We start from the raw sequence: 16,022 nt of genomic DNA, 5'->3' as shown, positions 1-16,022 counted from the left end.
CACCCCCAGCGAGGGGCCAGCAGGAGTGACCCCTGGCCTGTGGAAGCTGCGTCTCCATGGTGTGGGGCAGCACAAGGGCCTGAGCTCACAGCCAGCCTCAGGCTTGTCAGCGCTGGGCCCATGCCCAGCAACACACCAGCTTGTTTGAAGCCAGCAGCCGAGCAACTGTGAGCTCGATCGGAGCATCCGGCTTGAAGAGCGGCTCCACATCCAGGATGGGCAGCGGTACAGCCCGCGCCCTCCTCCTCCTCCCTGCCCCATCAGCTGCCTGCGGCACCGGCCAGCCCTGGTTCAAGGCACAGAGTCACTCCAGGGAAAACTGAGCTGATTTCTCTGGGCCGGTCAAATAAATAAGCAACGAGGTTTCCGCTCCAGATTAAAGGAGGAAGGAAGTTTGCTCGGAAGGGGATGGGGATAAGGTGGGGGAGAAGGGAGGGAAGCACATTCCTGCTTGATGAGGAACAATGTTGATATATTCATTTGTAAACTAAAGCTGGCCTGAGTGCCAAACACCTTGTCCCCATCAAGCTCCGAGGATATGCGAGGAGTATACAAGGCGAGGAGAGGAACCGGCGTGACATCCGATGCAGCGTGTGATTCCTCAGGGCTCAGGGGTGCTGCTCATTCAGGTCTCATTCAGGCTGGCAGGATAATAAAACTCTTCCCTGTTCTGTTTCATCACAGGATCCCCCCCTGATCGCATCCTGCAATACAGGGGCAGGAGCTGAGCGCAGGGGAAGTGGTCTGGGGATCGAAAGGAATCAAAGGGCTCTTGGCATGGGCAGCCCACCCACCCCTGTGACACCACTGCAACATGATCAAACGGCTCCATAAACCCACAGAGGGCTCGATGCTGCCCTAAGAAATGTGAAACATTTGCATGGCACAGACAGTGGGATTTTTAATATATTTTTTTTTAAGTAGCCAGATAGGGAAACAATATTGCAGATTGATTAGAAACCTGGTTTGATTCCCTTTGATATGTATCCACCATTCAAAATTGGACAGTTTATTACTTCCTGGATGCTCCGCAAGGTGAGTCCCATGTGGAGTTTGATGTTCAGTGTGTCTATGACTGGACATGACCTTGCTGCACAGATCCTGCCTGTGGCCAGCAGAAAGAGAGAGGTGCTGTGCTGGGTTTCATCTGCTGCCCCCATCCCCAGGAGCTGGATGAGACCCTTTGGGAGATGTTTTGTTCCATGCCCACATGTCCACACGACCTGCTGATGTCTGTCCATGGTTGATGTTCTCCTACAGCAGGTCCCAGTGTGGTGAGCCTGCCCCAGCACAAGTGCCAGCAGCCCAGGCGGTGGGCACAAGAGCTTCCCACAGACTGACAGAGGTGGCAGCGAGATAAAGTGCTAGAGGTGGCCGGGAGGGGACCCTGCTGTCCACAGGGATCACAGGGAAGGGCTCTTTCCTGCAGCTGTGTGGCCAGGAGCCTCCCCAGTGCAAGGGACAGGGTCAGTGAGCCCCATTGTCCCCTCAGTCGCCCCTCCACACTGGAAGCACCAGCAGTGACGAGAAACCACAGGTCCCAAACCTAGTGAGCAGAGGCCAGCAGTGCCAGGGGGTGCTGGGGGGTGCTGAGGACACGCGGGGCTGCAGCTCTGAGCTCCCGGGTGACTCATGTTGGGGTGAGTCAGGAGCTTCCCACAGGCAGGGTCTGGAGAGGTTCATCGATGAAGCACTTCTCACCGCAGGGGCCAGCAGCATTCCTGCTTCCCAGAGCAAGCCCCGGCGCGGCAGGATGCTGACACACGGATGAGTCCATGTGGAGACTGGGGTTTGTAGAGGGGCTGCGGCAAAGCAGGACCTTGTCCTCTCTCTGCTCATGGGACGCTCATCAGGGTCCCCACGTGCTGCTCCAGGGGAGCTGGGGTTCTGGTTGCCCACAAGGACATGATAAGGCACATAAGTGTTCCTAGATGAGGTGGCAGGTTGCACTGGAGGATCTGAGCATCGAGGGTGCTAGCACCAGAGGGGTGTGACCATAAGGACATGCCACTTACAGGCAGCGAACAGGTCACCTGGACACACAGGGACAATGGGAAAAGCCCCAGAGGCAGAGGACAGCACAAGGCTGAGGGTGGCAGACACAGCACCCTGTGGTCACGGGGCAGTGGGCGCCCCAACAGGGTGCTGAGGGTCCCTCAGCAGGGATCCCATGTGCCCCTTTCTGCAGGTCTCCCACCACCCGGCCTGGACACTTGCGGGAAGCCTTGTATCAATGCCAGTGCAGCAGAACACAGTTCATCCTCCGCTGTCACTGCCAGGCCTCAAACTGTTGCACCAGAAACATGATAAAATGACCTGGGGGTAAAAGTGAAGAGGAAATTCCCATTTTAGATAAAGAGGGAATTAAGAAATTGATGCCTAGAGAGAGTGCAGGGCTGGAAACACAGGACATGAACCAGTTTCTTCAGGTTATATTGTCTACAACTGAGGAGTAATGGAAAGCATCAATGGAAAAATGATGCCACTGAGGGTGATATCCAACTGTGAGAGATGGAGAAGGAGGGGATGAAGGTGAAAAAGTGGGTTTAGGGCCCATCTGCAGCAGCCAGTGTCAAAATACTAAGCAATGCCCCGCAGCATGGCTGGAGCAGCGGCTGGGGCTGGGGGGGTCTCACTGGTGCATGACCATGGTCCTACAGACACTGCTGTGATGGTGATGCTCAGCCATGGAGGAGGCTTTCTCTCCAAGCTTCACCAAGCCAAGTGCAGGGAAAGAAGGAAAATAACCCTCCAAACACCCCGGAAACACAGATCCTTGTAGTTGCTTCTGGCCAGAGCCAGACTCACACCCCAATGTGTCCTGATGGGAAGCAGGGAGGCTCAGCATCCCTGCCCTGCCAGAACGGGTCCTTACACAGGCACAGGGTGGGCACAGGTGCCCTCTGCCATCTTCTGATGGAAATCAGGACAAAACGGCACACTGTGACCATAGGAAGTGTCACCAGGGGGTCGTGCCATGGCCAGGATTCAACAGGGACTGCTGGGGTGCAGCATGGTGATGGCCACCTTATAAGGTCACTTGCAGTAAAGCCCGGGCAGGAGCTTACGGAAATAGGGATGTCTAAAGTGGAAAAAGTGGTTTTTTGCCCAAGGGCTGAGGGGGGGGTGAGATGTTCCTGGGGGGAAGGCACGGCACGGCCAGGAGCTCTGCGAGAGGGAATGCGAGTCTCTGCGCTGCCTGTGTGTAAATGCCTGTGTGTAAATGTCACAGCAGTGCTCAGCCCCCCTGGGCATCCACCCCTGTGCCCACCCATTGCCTTCGAGGACAGAGAAGGCTCAGGGGGGACCTTATTGCTCTCTACAACTACCTGACAGGAAGGTGGAGCCAGGAGGTCTCTGCTCCCAAGGAACAAGGGATGGGACAAGAGGAAACGGCCTCAAGCTGCACCAGGGGAGTTTAGATGGAGATTAGGAACAACTCCTTCCCCAAAGGGTGCTCAGGCATTGGAACAGGCTGCCCAGGGCAGTGCTGGAGTCACTGTTCCTGGAAGTGTTCACACACCGTGTAGACGAGGCCCTCAGTGCCATGGGTTAGTGGTGGCCTTGGCAGTGCTGGGGATCGGTTGGACTTGATGAGCTTAAAGGTCTTCTCCAACCTACATGAGCCTATGATGCTATGAATGCTGGGAGAGCTTCTGGAAGAGCTGGACCAGGGTCAGTGTGGGTGCTGGGGATGGGTCGCGGCGTAAGTCAAGTCCCACAGGCTGGGGAGTGTGCTGGGCACTGGAGATGCTCTCTGCCCTTTGCTGCTGTCAGGGACACAGCTCCTGGCACCCCAGCAAGGATGCCGGGGCCTGATGGGTGCCGTGGGGTTGGCACTGCCAGGGTGGCATTTTGGAGAGCTCTGCCACCCTCTTGCCATGCCCAGGCTGGAGGGAGGCAGAAGTAAAGCAAAGGCCTCATTCTCCGGCCACCTCTGGTTTAACGATCTCATGGAGGCCACTTATTTTCAGCTGTCCCAAATCACCAGTGCAAATGAGACAGTCCCCTCCAGCGCAGACCCTGAAACGAGAGCCCTCCACTTCCAGCCCTGCACCCCAAACCCAGGGCCCCACATCTATGTCCATCCCACTGTGGAGCCCCCGTGTCCCCCCTCAACTCAGCTCATAGATGGTCTGCGTGTCCCTGCTGGTGACAAGAACATCCCGAAACTGGGAGACAACACGTCCGAAATGGGAGCCTTCCCAGAACACCTTCCCGCAGCCGGTGCAGCAATAGAAGTGGGTGAGCTCGGCTTTGTCCAGCACCCCTGGGGGGATGGCAGCGACCTGCAGCACTGTGCCCCCCACCAGCACCGGCCCCTCCAGCCGCTCGGCGTGTCCGGGGCAGCCGGGCGGCGCTGTGCCATGGGCGGACATGGCAGCATCACAGCTCCGATGGGGCTTCTCCTCACAGCTCACCAGGCAGCCTGTGGGGAGACGAGACAGCAGATAAACCACCAGGCGCTGGTGTGATGAGTGCTATCTGTGCTCAGCCGCATTAACCACCATGTGAGGAGCCTCTCATCCCTGCAGGGAGGCCAGGCTCTGCACTGCATTCTGGGGGCAAGCATCCTGTGAATTTGGGACAAGGTGGCCACCAGCACCCACCAACTGCCTGCGCTAAGCATGACACCCGGGTAGCATCCCGTGCCCAGCAGCTCCTCTGCTGTGTCCTGCTGCTGCCTGGGCAGCAGTGGGTCTGCACCAGTAACTGCACCAGTGCTTCTGCTGTACTGGTTTTGCCTCCCTGTGCAGGTTGGGTGAGGCTTCTCTCTGAGGTGGGCTGTGTCCCCCCCAGCCTGGGGGCCAAGCAAACAGCAAGGGAAGCCCTTACTGCTGCTTTAATTACCCCACCTCCTCCCACCCTCCCTCCAACCATTAATAGCTGTCTGCAATGCTCATAGAATCACAGAATCTCAGACTGGTTTGGGTTGAAGGCACCTTAAAGCTCAGCCAGTTCCAGCCCCCTGCCACAGGCAGGGACACCTTCCACTAGTGCAGGTTGCTCCAAGCCCTGTCCAACCTGGCACCTACAACTCTCAGGCCTGCCCAAGGACACTGGCCATGGGGGTGCATATGACACCCAGCAAGCGCCACAGTGCGGTGCAATCTGGGGCTGTGCCCTGTGAGCAGTCTCGTGTCCTAAGCCCTGCCCTGGGCTGCATTGCTGCCATCACCAAGTGCCACCAGCCCCGTGGCCTCCCCCCAGCCACAGTCACCGGCTCTGGGCAGCGGAAGCTGAGGGCTGAGCTGCCCCCATCCATCAGGAGCTGCAGCCGGGCTGGCTGCGGTCACTGCTGTCTGTGACTCCTTTTTGGCAGGGGGGCCTTGTCCTGCCCAGGCACCGCTTCAGACAACAAAAGGCATCCTGCATCGCTCCAGCAGCACCTCTGGGCACCCAGCTTGTCCTTTGGAGGAGCAGAGGAAGCCTTGCTGGGAGCCAGCTGTGACAGAGGGACACCCATATTCCCAGTTGGCTCTTCCCTGCATCCCAATGCCATCAGGAGCTTGGATGTGCTGGGGATTACTGTGGGCTGAGGACAGCCCTGGAATGGCCACCTTGCTCCAGCAACGACCCCATGGCTGCCTGGCAGGGCTCGGACCCATCACTGCATGAGCAGAGTCCAGGAGAGCTGCGGGAGGCTCAGCTCAGAGCCCCCCAGGACCTTCCACATCTTCCCAGAGGAGATGACGAGCCCAGTCTGGTGGGGATGGTCCCCCCTCATTCCCAGCAGACACAGCCACATGCAGGGTCAAGCCTGTCACTGCAGATGTTCTCAGGATATTTTGCAGACCAGCCCTGGACCACCATGCAACCTCAGGTTTGGGGCCTACTGACGCAACACGAGCAGCCCAAGCTCAGTCCCAGCCACTGGCCCAGAGCTGGGCTCACCATTGCTGTGCCCTGGGCATCCCACAGCCCCTCTCATGGATATGCCTTTCCTTCATCCTCCGCATTTCCTTGGGATACAACATCCATTCTTAGAGAGGAAACAGTGACCTCATTTTCCCACTTTCTGCAATTTTAGCATATGGTGAAGCACCCGGAGATGCTCTCAGGAGGTCCCTGAGCTGGCTGGAGCAAGGATGCAAAGGAGAATCCCTGTTCCCAGGGGTTCCTCCAGGACAGATCCCATCAGTGGGTGGCAGATCCCTCTGCCCTGTGCTGCATGATGTTGTGGGGTGGCCTCAGCCTGGCTGTGCTGAGGAGGCCAAGCTGCAGGATGCAGCACCACTGCAGCATCTGTTCCCTTCATGGAAACCTAAATAATCCCTTGGCCTGACCCTGCAGCACCCAAACCCTGCCAGCGCCAGGGCACAGGCACTCCATGTGCTCTCTCTTCCGACACGCTCCATCAGCCGCTCTGCTGCTGGTGGCAAAGCCAACTGCAGACCCCCCTTCACAAGGGGGGTGGTGAAACCTCCAGCTCCCCCCCAAGACTCCAATCCCACCCCCTGGGCCCGTGAGAAAAAGGCAGGCAGGGAGGAAAAGTTCATCTCCTAAAAGCCCTGGGAGAGAAAGGCCGTGATGGTCACCCACTAGTTTTGCCTTTCACTTGCACCAGCCCCCACCTAATTGTGGCTCTTCAAAGGGTTGAAAATGCTACATCACTTCAAAGTGACCATTTCTGAATGGGAGCTTGTAAAACCCCTTCTCCCCCTCCCACCAAATTCTTTCCAGGGCTTTTGAAGCTGCCTGTGCTCCCCTCACTGCCGCCGCCACGGTGAAGGGGCCACTGGGCGCCAGGCATAGGGTGCCAGCCAGGCATGGGGTGAAACCTGCACCAGGAGGAGGTCAGATCCCACAGGAGGAAATGGGTTTTCCTGGTGAAAAGGGGGGGTTTTTTGAAAAAGGGTTTTTTCCTCCCCTTTGAGATAGCAGAGATCCTGCATTGCTCCTGCAGGGCTGCAGCCCCCCTCACATGGATGCTGAACACCAGAGCTATGCTGGAGAGGGAGCAAAAGGCATGTGTGGGGTGCGTGGGGCCTGGGTAGCCAAGCGTGTCCTTCCCATGTGCCAGGAGGGTTTCAGATCTGTGGCTTCCAGAGCTGTGTGATGGTTCACACCAAAGGCTGGGTTCCCACCGCATCTCTGCGGAGGAGAAATGAAAGCGATTCCTTAACAAATCGATTCGAAACACCTCTTGGGAACTAATAATCCCATTAGAAAACATCTCAGAAATAAAAAGCCCTTTTGCCTCTCACTCACCTCTCCCCCTCTTGCCTGGGTCACCCTGGGGGTGACAGAGCTCCAGTGGGGGGGCTGAGCCCTGCAGCCTCCCAGCACCCAGGGGCTGAGCACCCACATGTGTTGGTGCCCCATTGCTCCATGGGCAGCAAGGATGATGCTGGTCCCCCAGCTGCAGCCCTGCTCAGCACAGAGCCACCTCCTCCTGCCCTCACACGTGCTGCTGCTCACATCTCCAGCCCCTGCTCACCCGTGGGAACAAACCGCTGCTGTTCCCACCCATGGACATGTCTCACTGCCCAGTGAGTGCTGCCATGTCCAAGGGAAAGGGGATGCTGCAAGACCCCAATTCTGCTTGTTTCTGCATCAGGTTCTTCCCTGGGCTGAACAGGGCCACTCTCAGTGGTGGGATCCCACCTCTGCAGCCCACAGGATGCACTTGTCACCTCTACAGTGGCCCTGCTTTGTGGCAAAGCCACTGCCATGCACCCCAGAGCTGGGCTGGCCCCATGCTCTGCAAGGTGCAGGGAGCAGGAGCCCCATCAGCCCAGGGGGGACCACTTTGTGTCAGCCCCCAGCCCCAGACAGTGGGAAAGGCCCACGCCAAAGCCTCATCTCATGTGCTGGGGCACTGCATAGTTCCTGGTGGTACCTTCACCCTGGAGAGCAGGGCTGTGTGCTCCAAGGGCACGGCAGCATCTGGGCACCCTGCGGTCACTCAGCGGATGGTCCCACGTGAATCCTGGATGGGAACTACTGAATAGGGGGGCTGTGGTGGGCAAAGTGACGTGCCCCAAAAGCCACAGGGAAGTCAGGGATGGGCCAGGAGCTGCAGCTCCATGTGCCCCACTGCAAGGTGCTGCTCATGGACTGGGGGCTGAGACCCGTAGGAGGGATGTGGGACAGGGCACAGGCTGCCTGCAGTGGGCAGGGGGATGTGCACCACTCCCTGCCCACGGAGAGGCCCTTAATGGTGCAGGGGTCATATTAAAAAGCCACTGTGATGGTGATACTGGTAACCTGTAGCCCCTACAGCCTGTTCTGTCAGTTGCAATGAGGTCCTGGGTCAGCATTACTGGGACAGCGCTGGGACACCCCACTGTGGGATGGGGGGCGCAGCAGGGCCTGGGAAGCCAGGACAGAGCAGGATCAGGGCAGACCTCCTTTGAAGCTGTGTCCATTCCCCTTTCCTAGACCGCACAGTCCCGGTTTCACAGAATCCCAGATTGGTTTGTGCTGGAAGGGACCTTAAAGCTCATCCAGTTCCAACCCCTGCCATGGGCAGGGACACCTTCCACTAGAGCAGGTTGCTCCAAGCCCCTGTGTCCAACCTGGCCTTGAACACTGCCAGGGATGGGGCAGCCACAGCTTCTCTGGGCACCCTGTGCCAGCACCTCAGCACCCTCACAGGGAAGAACTTCTGCCTCAGAGCTCATCTCAATCTCCCCTAATCTGGCAGGTTAAAGCCATTCCCCTTGGCCTGTCCCTACAGGCCCTTGTCCAAAGCCCCTCTCCAGGTTTCCTGGAGCCCCTTTAGGCACTGGAGCTGCTCTAAGGTCTCCCCTTCAGGAGCCTTCTCTTCTCCAGGCTGCCCCAGCCCAGCTCTCTCAGCCTGGCTCCAGAGCAGAGCTGCTCCAGCCCTCGCAGCAGCTCCATGGCCTCCTCTGGACTCGCTCCAGCAGCTCCACGTCCCTCTTGTGCTGTTGCCCCAGAGCTGGATCAGGACTGCAGGGGGGGTCTCCCCAGAGCACAGCAGAGGGGGAGAATCCCCTCCCTGACCTGCTGCTCACACATGGGGTGCAGCCCAGCACACGGAGGGAGGTCAGGGCTGCCTTTGTGTGCTGGAAACACAAATGTGGCTGCAAACAGCCTGTCCTCATGTGAGCCCTGCAGGGCTCAGTGCTGGGGCACTGTCGGGTAACGCAACCCCCCTGGGGCCGCCGGGAGCTCCCACACAAAGTCCTGCCCCCAGGACCTGTCTGTAGCACGGGTCCTGCTGCGCCACCAGCTCAGACCCAGGCCCCGGGGCAGGAGCCGGGTCCCGGCTGGCGCTGGCCCTCGCCCTGCGGCTCTGCAGCAGGAGCTGCACTGGGGCCTGGCAGCGGTTGTGCAATGAGAGCCCTCCTGCAGCCGCTCCATCCAGCCTCACACGGGAGGCTTGGCCCTCGTTGGGCAACTGAGGCGGAGGTGTGTTGGAGAAAGCACCTCGTAAAGGCTGAGAGAGACCTGGGAGCATTCCTGGAGTACAAAGAGCATGGGAAACCTGGCCGTGGTGAGAGATCGAGCGGGATAAGAGTTGTTACGAGCTTGAGAAACGCACTGGATTGCAGGGCGCTGGAGATGCCTGGTTATCTTTTCCTCCTTGATAAGGCTGATAAGCAAAGGACAAAGGACCCGGGATTGCGCAACTCAGGGCTGCAGCAGCCCCGGCCACAATCTTAAGACATTCCCAGGGCGGAGGAGGGAAGATGAGCTCAAGGCAAGAGGCATCTTCAGCTGCCGTCATCTCCTGTGCTGCTGTGGGAGCAAACACCACTGGTCCCGCACCCAGTGCGGGACGGGAGCACCAGAGAGTCCCAGCCTCCTTGCCAGAGCGTCCATAGAATCACTGAATCAACCAGGTTGGAAAAGACCTTCAAGGCATCTGAGATGCCTTGGCCTTTCCCACGTGCTGGGTCTGGTGTGAGGCAGTGAGTGTGCACAGGCTGCTCCTGCAACAGCACAGGGATCACCCACCCTTCCCACACGGCAATAAGACAGGCAGGATGCTCACAGCAAAGCCAAACGCTGTGTACATCAGGAAAAAACTTGCATCCGGCCTTCAGGCTTTGAACATGCAGTGGCCTCTTCCAGAGTCCATCAGAGCTCTGGTGAAGGGAATCAGGTGCCACCAGCCTGTGCCCTCAGCCAGTGCAGTGGCTGTAGCAGAGGGACCTGGCACTGTTCTGGTGTTACCCTGGCTCAGAGCCATGGTGCAGCCTTCCCCACGCTGTGATCTTGCAGCTCTTCCTCCCGCTGCCTGCACCTGCCCTGTGGAGCTAAGGGCAAGGAAAGAGACCCCGAGCCACCGCTCAGGCTGGTGGTGGTGGTGGGAGCCTTGCCAGCCCCATGCCAGCCCCATACCACTGCTCCTCCAGCTGCCTGCAGGGCTGATGGGGCTTATCCTGCCCCTGTGGGATGCGATGCTGGAGCAGAAGATGGGTAGTGCAGATCTCACTGGTCTCAAGCACCAGCTCTGCTGGCTGGTCAGGGAGGATGCTCCCCCAGCCTGGAGCTCCCCAGGGTGCTGCACTGGGGGCCCTGAGCACCCCGGCTGCTGTTCCTGCTCCTCCACCTCTCTCCAGCACGGAGCAGAGGCTCCGGTGTGCCTGGTGAGCAGTGCAGCCCAAAGGAAAGCAGGACCAGTTGTTTTCATGTTTTACAAAATGGTTCAAATGCAAGGGGTGATGTTATGATTAAAACAGCCTCTTCTGCTGGGTGAATCCCAACCAGATCGAATGTGCTCCATTTCTGCCCTTCCCAGGGACCAGGTTTCACCTGGCAGAGCATCCCCTGAGCACCAGGCCCTGTGCCAGCAGGTTTTACCACACTGACTAAGCAAGAAGCTTACCCCAGCCAGAACCTGTGACACATCCATCCCCTTGGGTCATTTGAGAGCCCACACACTGCCAACAGCCTCCCGCAAGGTATTGCCTGCGCCACGTGGTGACCCCCAGCCTCTCTCTGCCCCATCCCATCTGCTCCAGGCACCTGAGCTTCTCAGAGCATCCAACTGGGAAAAAGGCATCACAGGGCAAAGCTGTCTGGGCTTGAAGCTGTTTCCTGCACTTCCTTCAAAGCCCTCATGCAGGGAAAATGAGGCTGTGTCAGGGAAAACGTTCCCTAGGACCTGGGAAAGTCCTAGGTGTGAGCTGGAGTGAGCTATTACAGGATGAATAATTTGCCTTTCATCACTTGGAAGCCCTGCCATAAAAATCCAGGAGCCAAATGGAGCGGCACACGGGCCTGGGCTCTGCAGTCAGCACGTGAGCAGCCCCAGGCCGGCTCTAGCCGGACCTGGGCTCGGAGCACCCGGGCAGCCGCAGGCTGGTCCTGCAGGATCCATCCCATCCACAGCTGAGGGGTGCCCCAGCATCCACAGCTCCTGCTGTACCTGCCTGCTCCTTCCCAGGGAGGTGAAGCCTCCCTCAGGAGGAGGCACCCTCCTTGCTGGAAGCAGGAGCAGGGAAAAGGCATTTTCTGCTGCCACAGTCCATGGTCCATCTGGCATGGTTAATCCATGTGCGGTGACATGAATGAGATGACATGGCCTGGAGTCATGGATCAGGAGTCAGTCCCAGTGTGTGTGAGCAGCTGGGGCCTGTGGGTGCTGAACTCCGTGTGCTGAACTGCAACACCACGCGTTGGGCCATGGCTGAGGGCAGAGCTGGTCCCTGCCACCAGCCCCCTCCAGAAGGAAAACGTGAAGGAAATCAGGGAATGGCTGAGATTTTCCTCATGAACTCACTTCTCTGGCTGCCCAGACTGTCCCACTGCCACTGCTGTCCCCACCAAGCAAGGCAGGACATTGTCATCACCCCCTTCCCCTGTTTCTCTTCCACAAAACTTGACCCAAAGTGGGACATTCTGAGGATAACCCAGTTGAGGTCCTGCTGATGCTCACAATCCCTGCAGCCTCCAGAAGAATGTAGCTAGAGATGGAAACCCCAGGATGACCAGAGCCCTGGGGCACAGGGAACCCCCCCTGGCAAGTCCCCAGGGGTCCTCACTTTGGGCCGGGTGCCCAGGAATCACAGCTTCTATTTTATGTGCCCATTGCAGCAAAACACCAACTCTCCAAGGATGATGTGGCATCTTCTCTCCCTGACTGCTCCTCATTGGAGGATGATCCTCATCGGAGGATGCTCCCCAATCAGGTCGTGCCTGATGTGGCTGGTGCAGCAGTCGGGTCCCTCCCTGTGAGACCCCCAGGGACATGGAGGACCCAGTGAGAGGCTGCATGGCACGATGGGGACATGGGGTGTTGCAGACCTGGTGTAAAGGGTAAAAAAGGTGGTCCCTGGAGACTCCACATGGAGCAGCAATGGCGCCATGTGAGACGCGCCAGCTCCATCATCCCCAGCCCAAAGGGGGAAGGGGAAACAGCTCACACACTGAACACAAACCACAGCATTTCTATTTCCCATACTCTGTAACTGGCTGAACAGGCCTGGCTGGTCGCTGGATACACACAGCAGTGCCCTCACCAGAGGAACTGCTGCGGAGGATGCCGTGGCCGCTCGGGCTCCCAGGCCACCGGCACATGGGAAAAGCCGCCCCACCACGTCCCTCAACCCCAGAGCCGCACGTGCAGTTCCCAGCAAAGCCACAGCCGGCTGGGAGCACCCGCAGCTGCTCTCGCATGGCTCTCTCCTGTCAAGCAGATGGGGAAACTGAGGCACAGCAAACAACACAGGAGGGCTGGGGCAGAGTCCGCGCTGGGGCAGAGCAGTGAGAGGGGCACATTCCACCCTGTTGTGCCTGTGGTGGGTGTCGCTGACCAACAAACCACGGATCCCTGTGGGGAGGAGTGTGCACAGGTCAGCACCGCTTAGGGCAGGGCACAGAACCAGCCTGGTTTGTGTTGGAAGGGAGCTTAAAGCTTATCCAGTTCCAACCCCCTGCCACGGGCAGGGACACCTTCCACTAGAGCAGGTTGCTCCAAGCCCCTGTGTCCAACATGGTCTTGCATGGAGGAGCCCTCCTCCCTCTGGAGCCCGCCAGGCAGGCGGCTCTGACTCACTCCCGCAGCCTGACCTAGTTTGAGAGGCACCGTGCAGGTGAGAGGCACCATCCGGAGCGCCAGCCAGGAGGCATCTCACAGCTCAGGCTGAGCTTTCCACATCAGGCAGCACTGGTGACCTTAGGCTGCCACTTGAGCCACTGCTGGCGTGTCACCAAACCACCCTGCGCTGAGAACCCCATGCACAACCCAGTTCCTCACAGGGCAGTATGGGGTGGCCGGGGCAGAGGGCTGGGAGGGGCACTCAGCATGCACAAGCTCAACAAGCAACAAGCACAAAACGGGATTGAGGAACTCTGTGGGTCTGCACCCAGCAGCAGGGTGGTGTCAGGAGACCCCATTCTTCCCTCTGAGAGAACCCCCATCCAAGTGGGATGGTCCCACTCTGCCCAGGGCAGCGCATCCCAGGTGGGGGTGCAGGGGTTGGGGTCAGAGCATCGCTCCCACCATGGGCACCCCCCCACTTACCTGCGCCACCGGCCCCCGGCGCCTGACTGCTGCCCTCCACCAGCTGCCTCATCCTCTCCCTCGAGACCTTCAGGTACTTGTCGCAGTTGCACACCTGCAAGAAGAGAGAAAGGGAGGTCAGTGAGATGGTGTCTGTGCTCCCTGAGCATACCCTGCCACCCCAGAGGCTGGGCATCATGGCAGAATGTGGGGCAAGGCCTGTCCACCAAGACGGGTGGCAGAATGGCACCAGACACAAATTTTGGGGTTCACAAGCCATAAGAACCTCCTCTCCAGAGGCGCTCCATCTTTACGGTGCTTAGCCACATCTTCATGCCAGGCTGATGGTGCTGCTGCCCACCCCAGGTAGTCCTCACTACCCAGCCCTGCACAATGCCAGAAACACCAGCAATGGAGGTTACCTTCAAAGATCAAGCAAGATTTGTCCTCCCTTGTCTCATAGAAGCTTTGGAGGATGGCTGCAGACCCCGAGACATGCTGGGGTCTTGACTCGCTCCACTCAGAACAGTTCTGCCACAGTACCATGAGCACCAAGTGACATTTTCTACTTCACCTTTGGTTTGCCAAAATGCACCCAGAGAAGTCTCTGAGCATCTGCACATGCTGGGTGCTGGCTGCTGGGGAGCCAGACCCCTCAAGGAGCAACACAAACCCCTCAAGGAGGAACCCAAACCCTTCAAGGAGCAACCTAAACCCCCGCTGAGGAGCACCCAAGCTGGGTGCATTGGGCTGCACCCAAAAGCAGCGGACACCAGATCTCCCGGGGAGCACACACCCAGCTCCCCAACAGCTTCGCTCTCCTCTCCCTGCTCAGACTGGAGCTGTGTGCTGGGATGTGCCGCAACACCTCTCATCAGCTATTTGTTCTTAGGGGCTGTTTTCTGCTAGCAGAGCATTTCCAGCACGCTGCACCCAAGGCAGGCAGGGAGAGAGGTGCAGAACTTCACCCACTAGAACACGTTCCCTGCCTGGGGCCTTGCTCCGAAGCCTGTTGAAACCAGAGAGGCTTTTGCACCTCCAGAGAAGGCCCCGGCGCGGGCCTGCGGCTGCTCCGCTGGTTTGCGGTGCACTGGCTGCAGCGGTGCTGGGTTCACAGCCAGCTACAGCGATGCCCCTTCTTCCCACACAGCTGCCTGGGGGAGCACGAGGGGAGGATGATTTGTTTGAAAATGAGCTTGCACCATGTCCCTGCTGCAGGGTAGAGCTGGAGGAAGGTTATTTCCACCAGCAGCCGCCACACAACCAGCACACGCTCCCCAGCCCCAGCATGATTTGGCCATAAATTGAAGATGCTGCGAGGGCTGGAGCAGCTCTTCTCTGGAGCCAGGCTGAGAGAGCTGGGCTGGGTCAGCCAGGAGAAAAGAAGGCTCCTTAAGGGGAGACCTTAGAGCAGCTCCAGTGCCTAAAGGGGCTCCAGGAAACCTGGAGAGGGGCTTTGGACAAGGGCCTGTAGGGACACAACAAGGGGAATGGCTTTAACCTGCCAGAGGGGAGATTGAGATGAGCTCTTAGGCAGAAGTTCTTCCCTGTGAGGGTGCTGAGGCGCTGGCACAGGGTGCCCAGAGAAGCTGTGGCTGCCCCATCCCTGGCAGTGTTCAAGGCCAGGTTGGACACAGGGGCTTGGAGCAACCTGCTCTAGTGGAAGGTGTCCCTGCCCGTGGCAGGGGGTTGGAACTGGGTGAGCTGTAAGGTTCCTTCCGACCCGAACCAGTCTGGGATTCTATGATAAAAGGTTACCTGGGCTCAGGTCCCTGAAGCCATATTGCTCCAGACCCATGGAGCAGCAGCACAGACAGAGATGGACAAGATGTGATCTTGAAAGTACCCAAATGACATGGAAGCTGCTGCATCACTTCTTATAGGGAATTTTGCAGCAATCCTTGATTTGCACTCAAGCATCAGAGCACTCGCGCTCGTGCAGACACGGGTCAGACCACCACACGCTGCTCTGGCTCATGGCCTGCCCCTTGCTCATGCTGGAGGCTGCAGGGGCTGAGTGAGCTCCCTGCCCTGCGCAGGGCAAAACACTCACATTCAAACCCTGGCACCTGGGGACTGGAGTCAGGGGAGACCCAGGGAAGCAGAAAGATTCTCTCATTTGAGTGAACCTGAATTTCTGCAGAGCCACATCAGCCGCTGGGAGTTACCCCATCAGGAAGCAGATGCCACTTTGGAGTTCACTGCCAGCCTCACACAAGGGTTGGCCACACTGTAACCCACAGTGGCCACTCAATACCATTGGATCTGATCCCTCCAGGCTTCAGCTGCCTGGAGGAATGAGGACTGGAGCTCACTGGCTCCTTTTCACATCTCTGCCTCCCCTTCCCTCAGCTCTGCACCAGCTCAGCTGTGCCTGTTCCATCCTGAAAGATGGCTGAGAAAAAAGGGAGAGGAGCACAGACAGATCCAGCGATAAGAAGGGAAGGAGACAGATGGATGGGCTCCTTCTTTTGGGACTGATGTCACCTGCAGCTGTTGGACAGGCCCTGATGCTGCTTGTGGAGCCAGTGCTGATGCTGAGGGATGGGATGGTCCCTTTGAGCCTGCACAGGCTGGACCTGAAGCCATGGGTGTCACCACC

At 58.5% G+C, this 16,022-nt stretch overlaps 1 protein-coding gene across 1 annotated transcript in view; it reads right to left on the bottom strand.

Moving 5' to 3' along the window:
* Positions 1-875: 875 nt before the first annotated feature.
* The window catches only part of EXD3 (exonuclease 3'-5' domain containing 3), a 292,767-nt gene continuing 277,620 nt past the window's right edge, over positions 876-16,022 (bottom strand). The window contains exons 20-21 of the mRNA XM_032920298.1: positions 13,442-13,535; positions 876-4,429 (exon numbers count right to left, since the gene is read on the bottom strand). Coding sequence (XP_032776189.1) covers positions 4,116-4,429; positions 13,442-13,535 — 408 coding nt within the window. The 3' untranslated portion in view covers positions 876-4,115. The remainder of the gene's footprint in view (positions 4,430-13,441; positions 13,536-16,022) is intronic.

Source organism: Strigops habroptila, chromosome 15 (assembly GCF_004027225.2).
Source record: "Strigops habroptila isolate Jane chromosome 15, bStrHab1.2.pri, whole genome shotgun sequence".
Lineage (NCBI taxonomy): Eukaryota > Metazoa > Chordata > Aves > Psittaciformes > Psittacidae > Strigops > Strigops habroptila.
The sequence above is the reverse complement of the archived record's forward strand: the minus strand, read 5'-3'. Positions and strand labels throughout refer to the sequence as shown.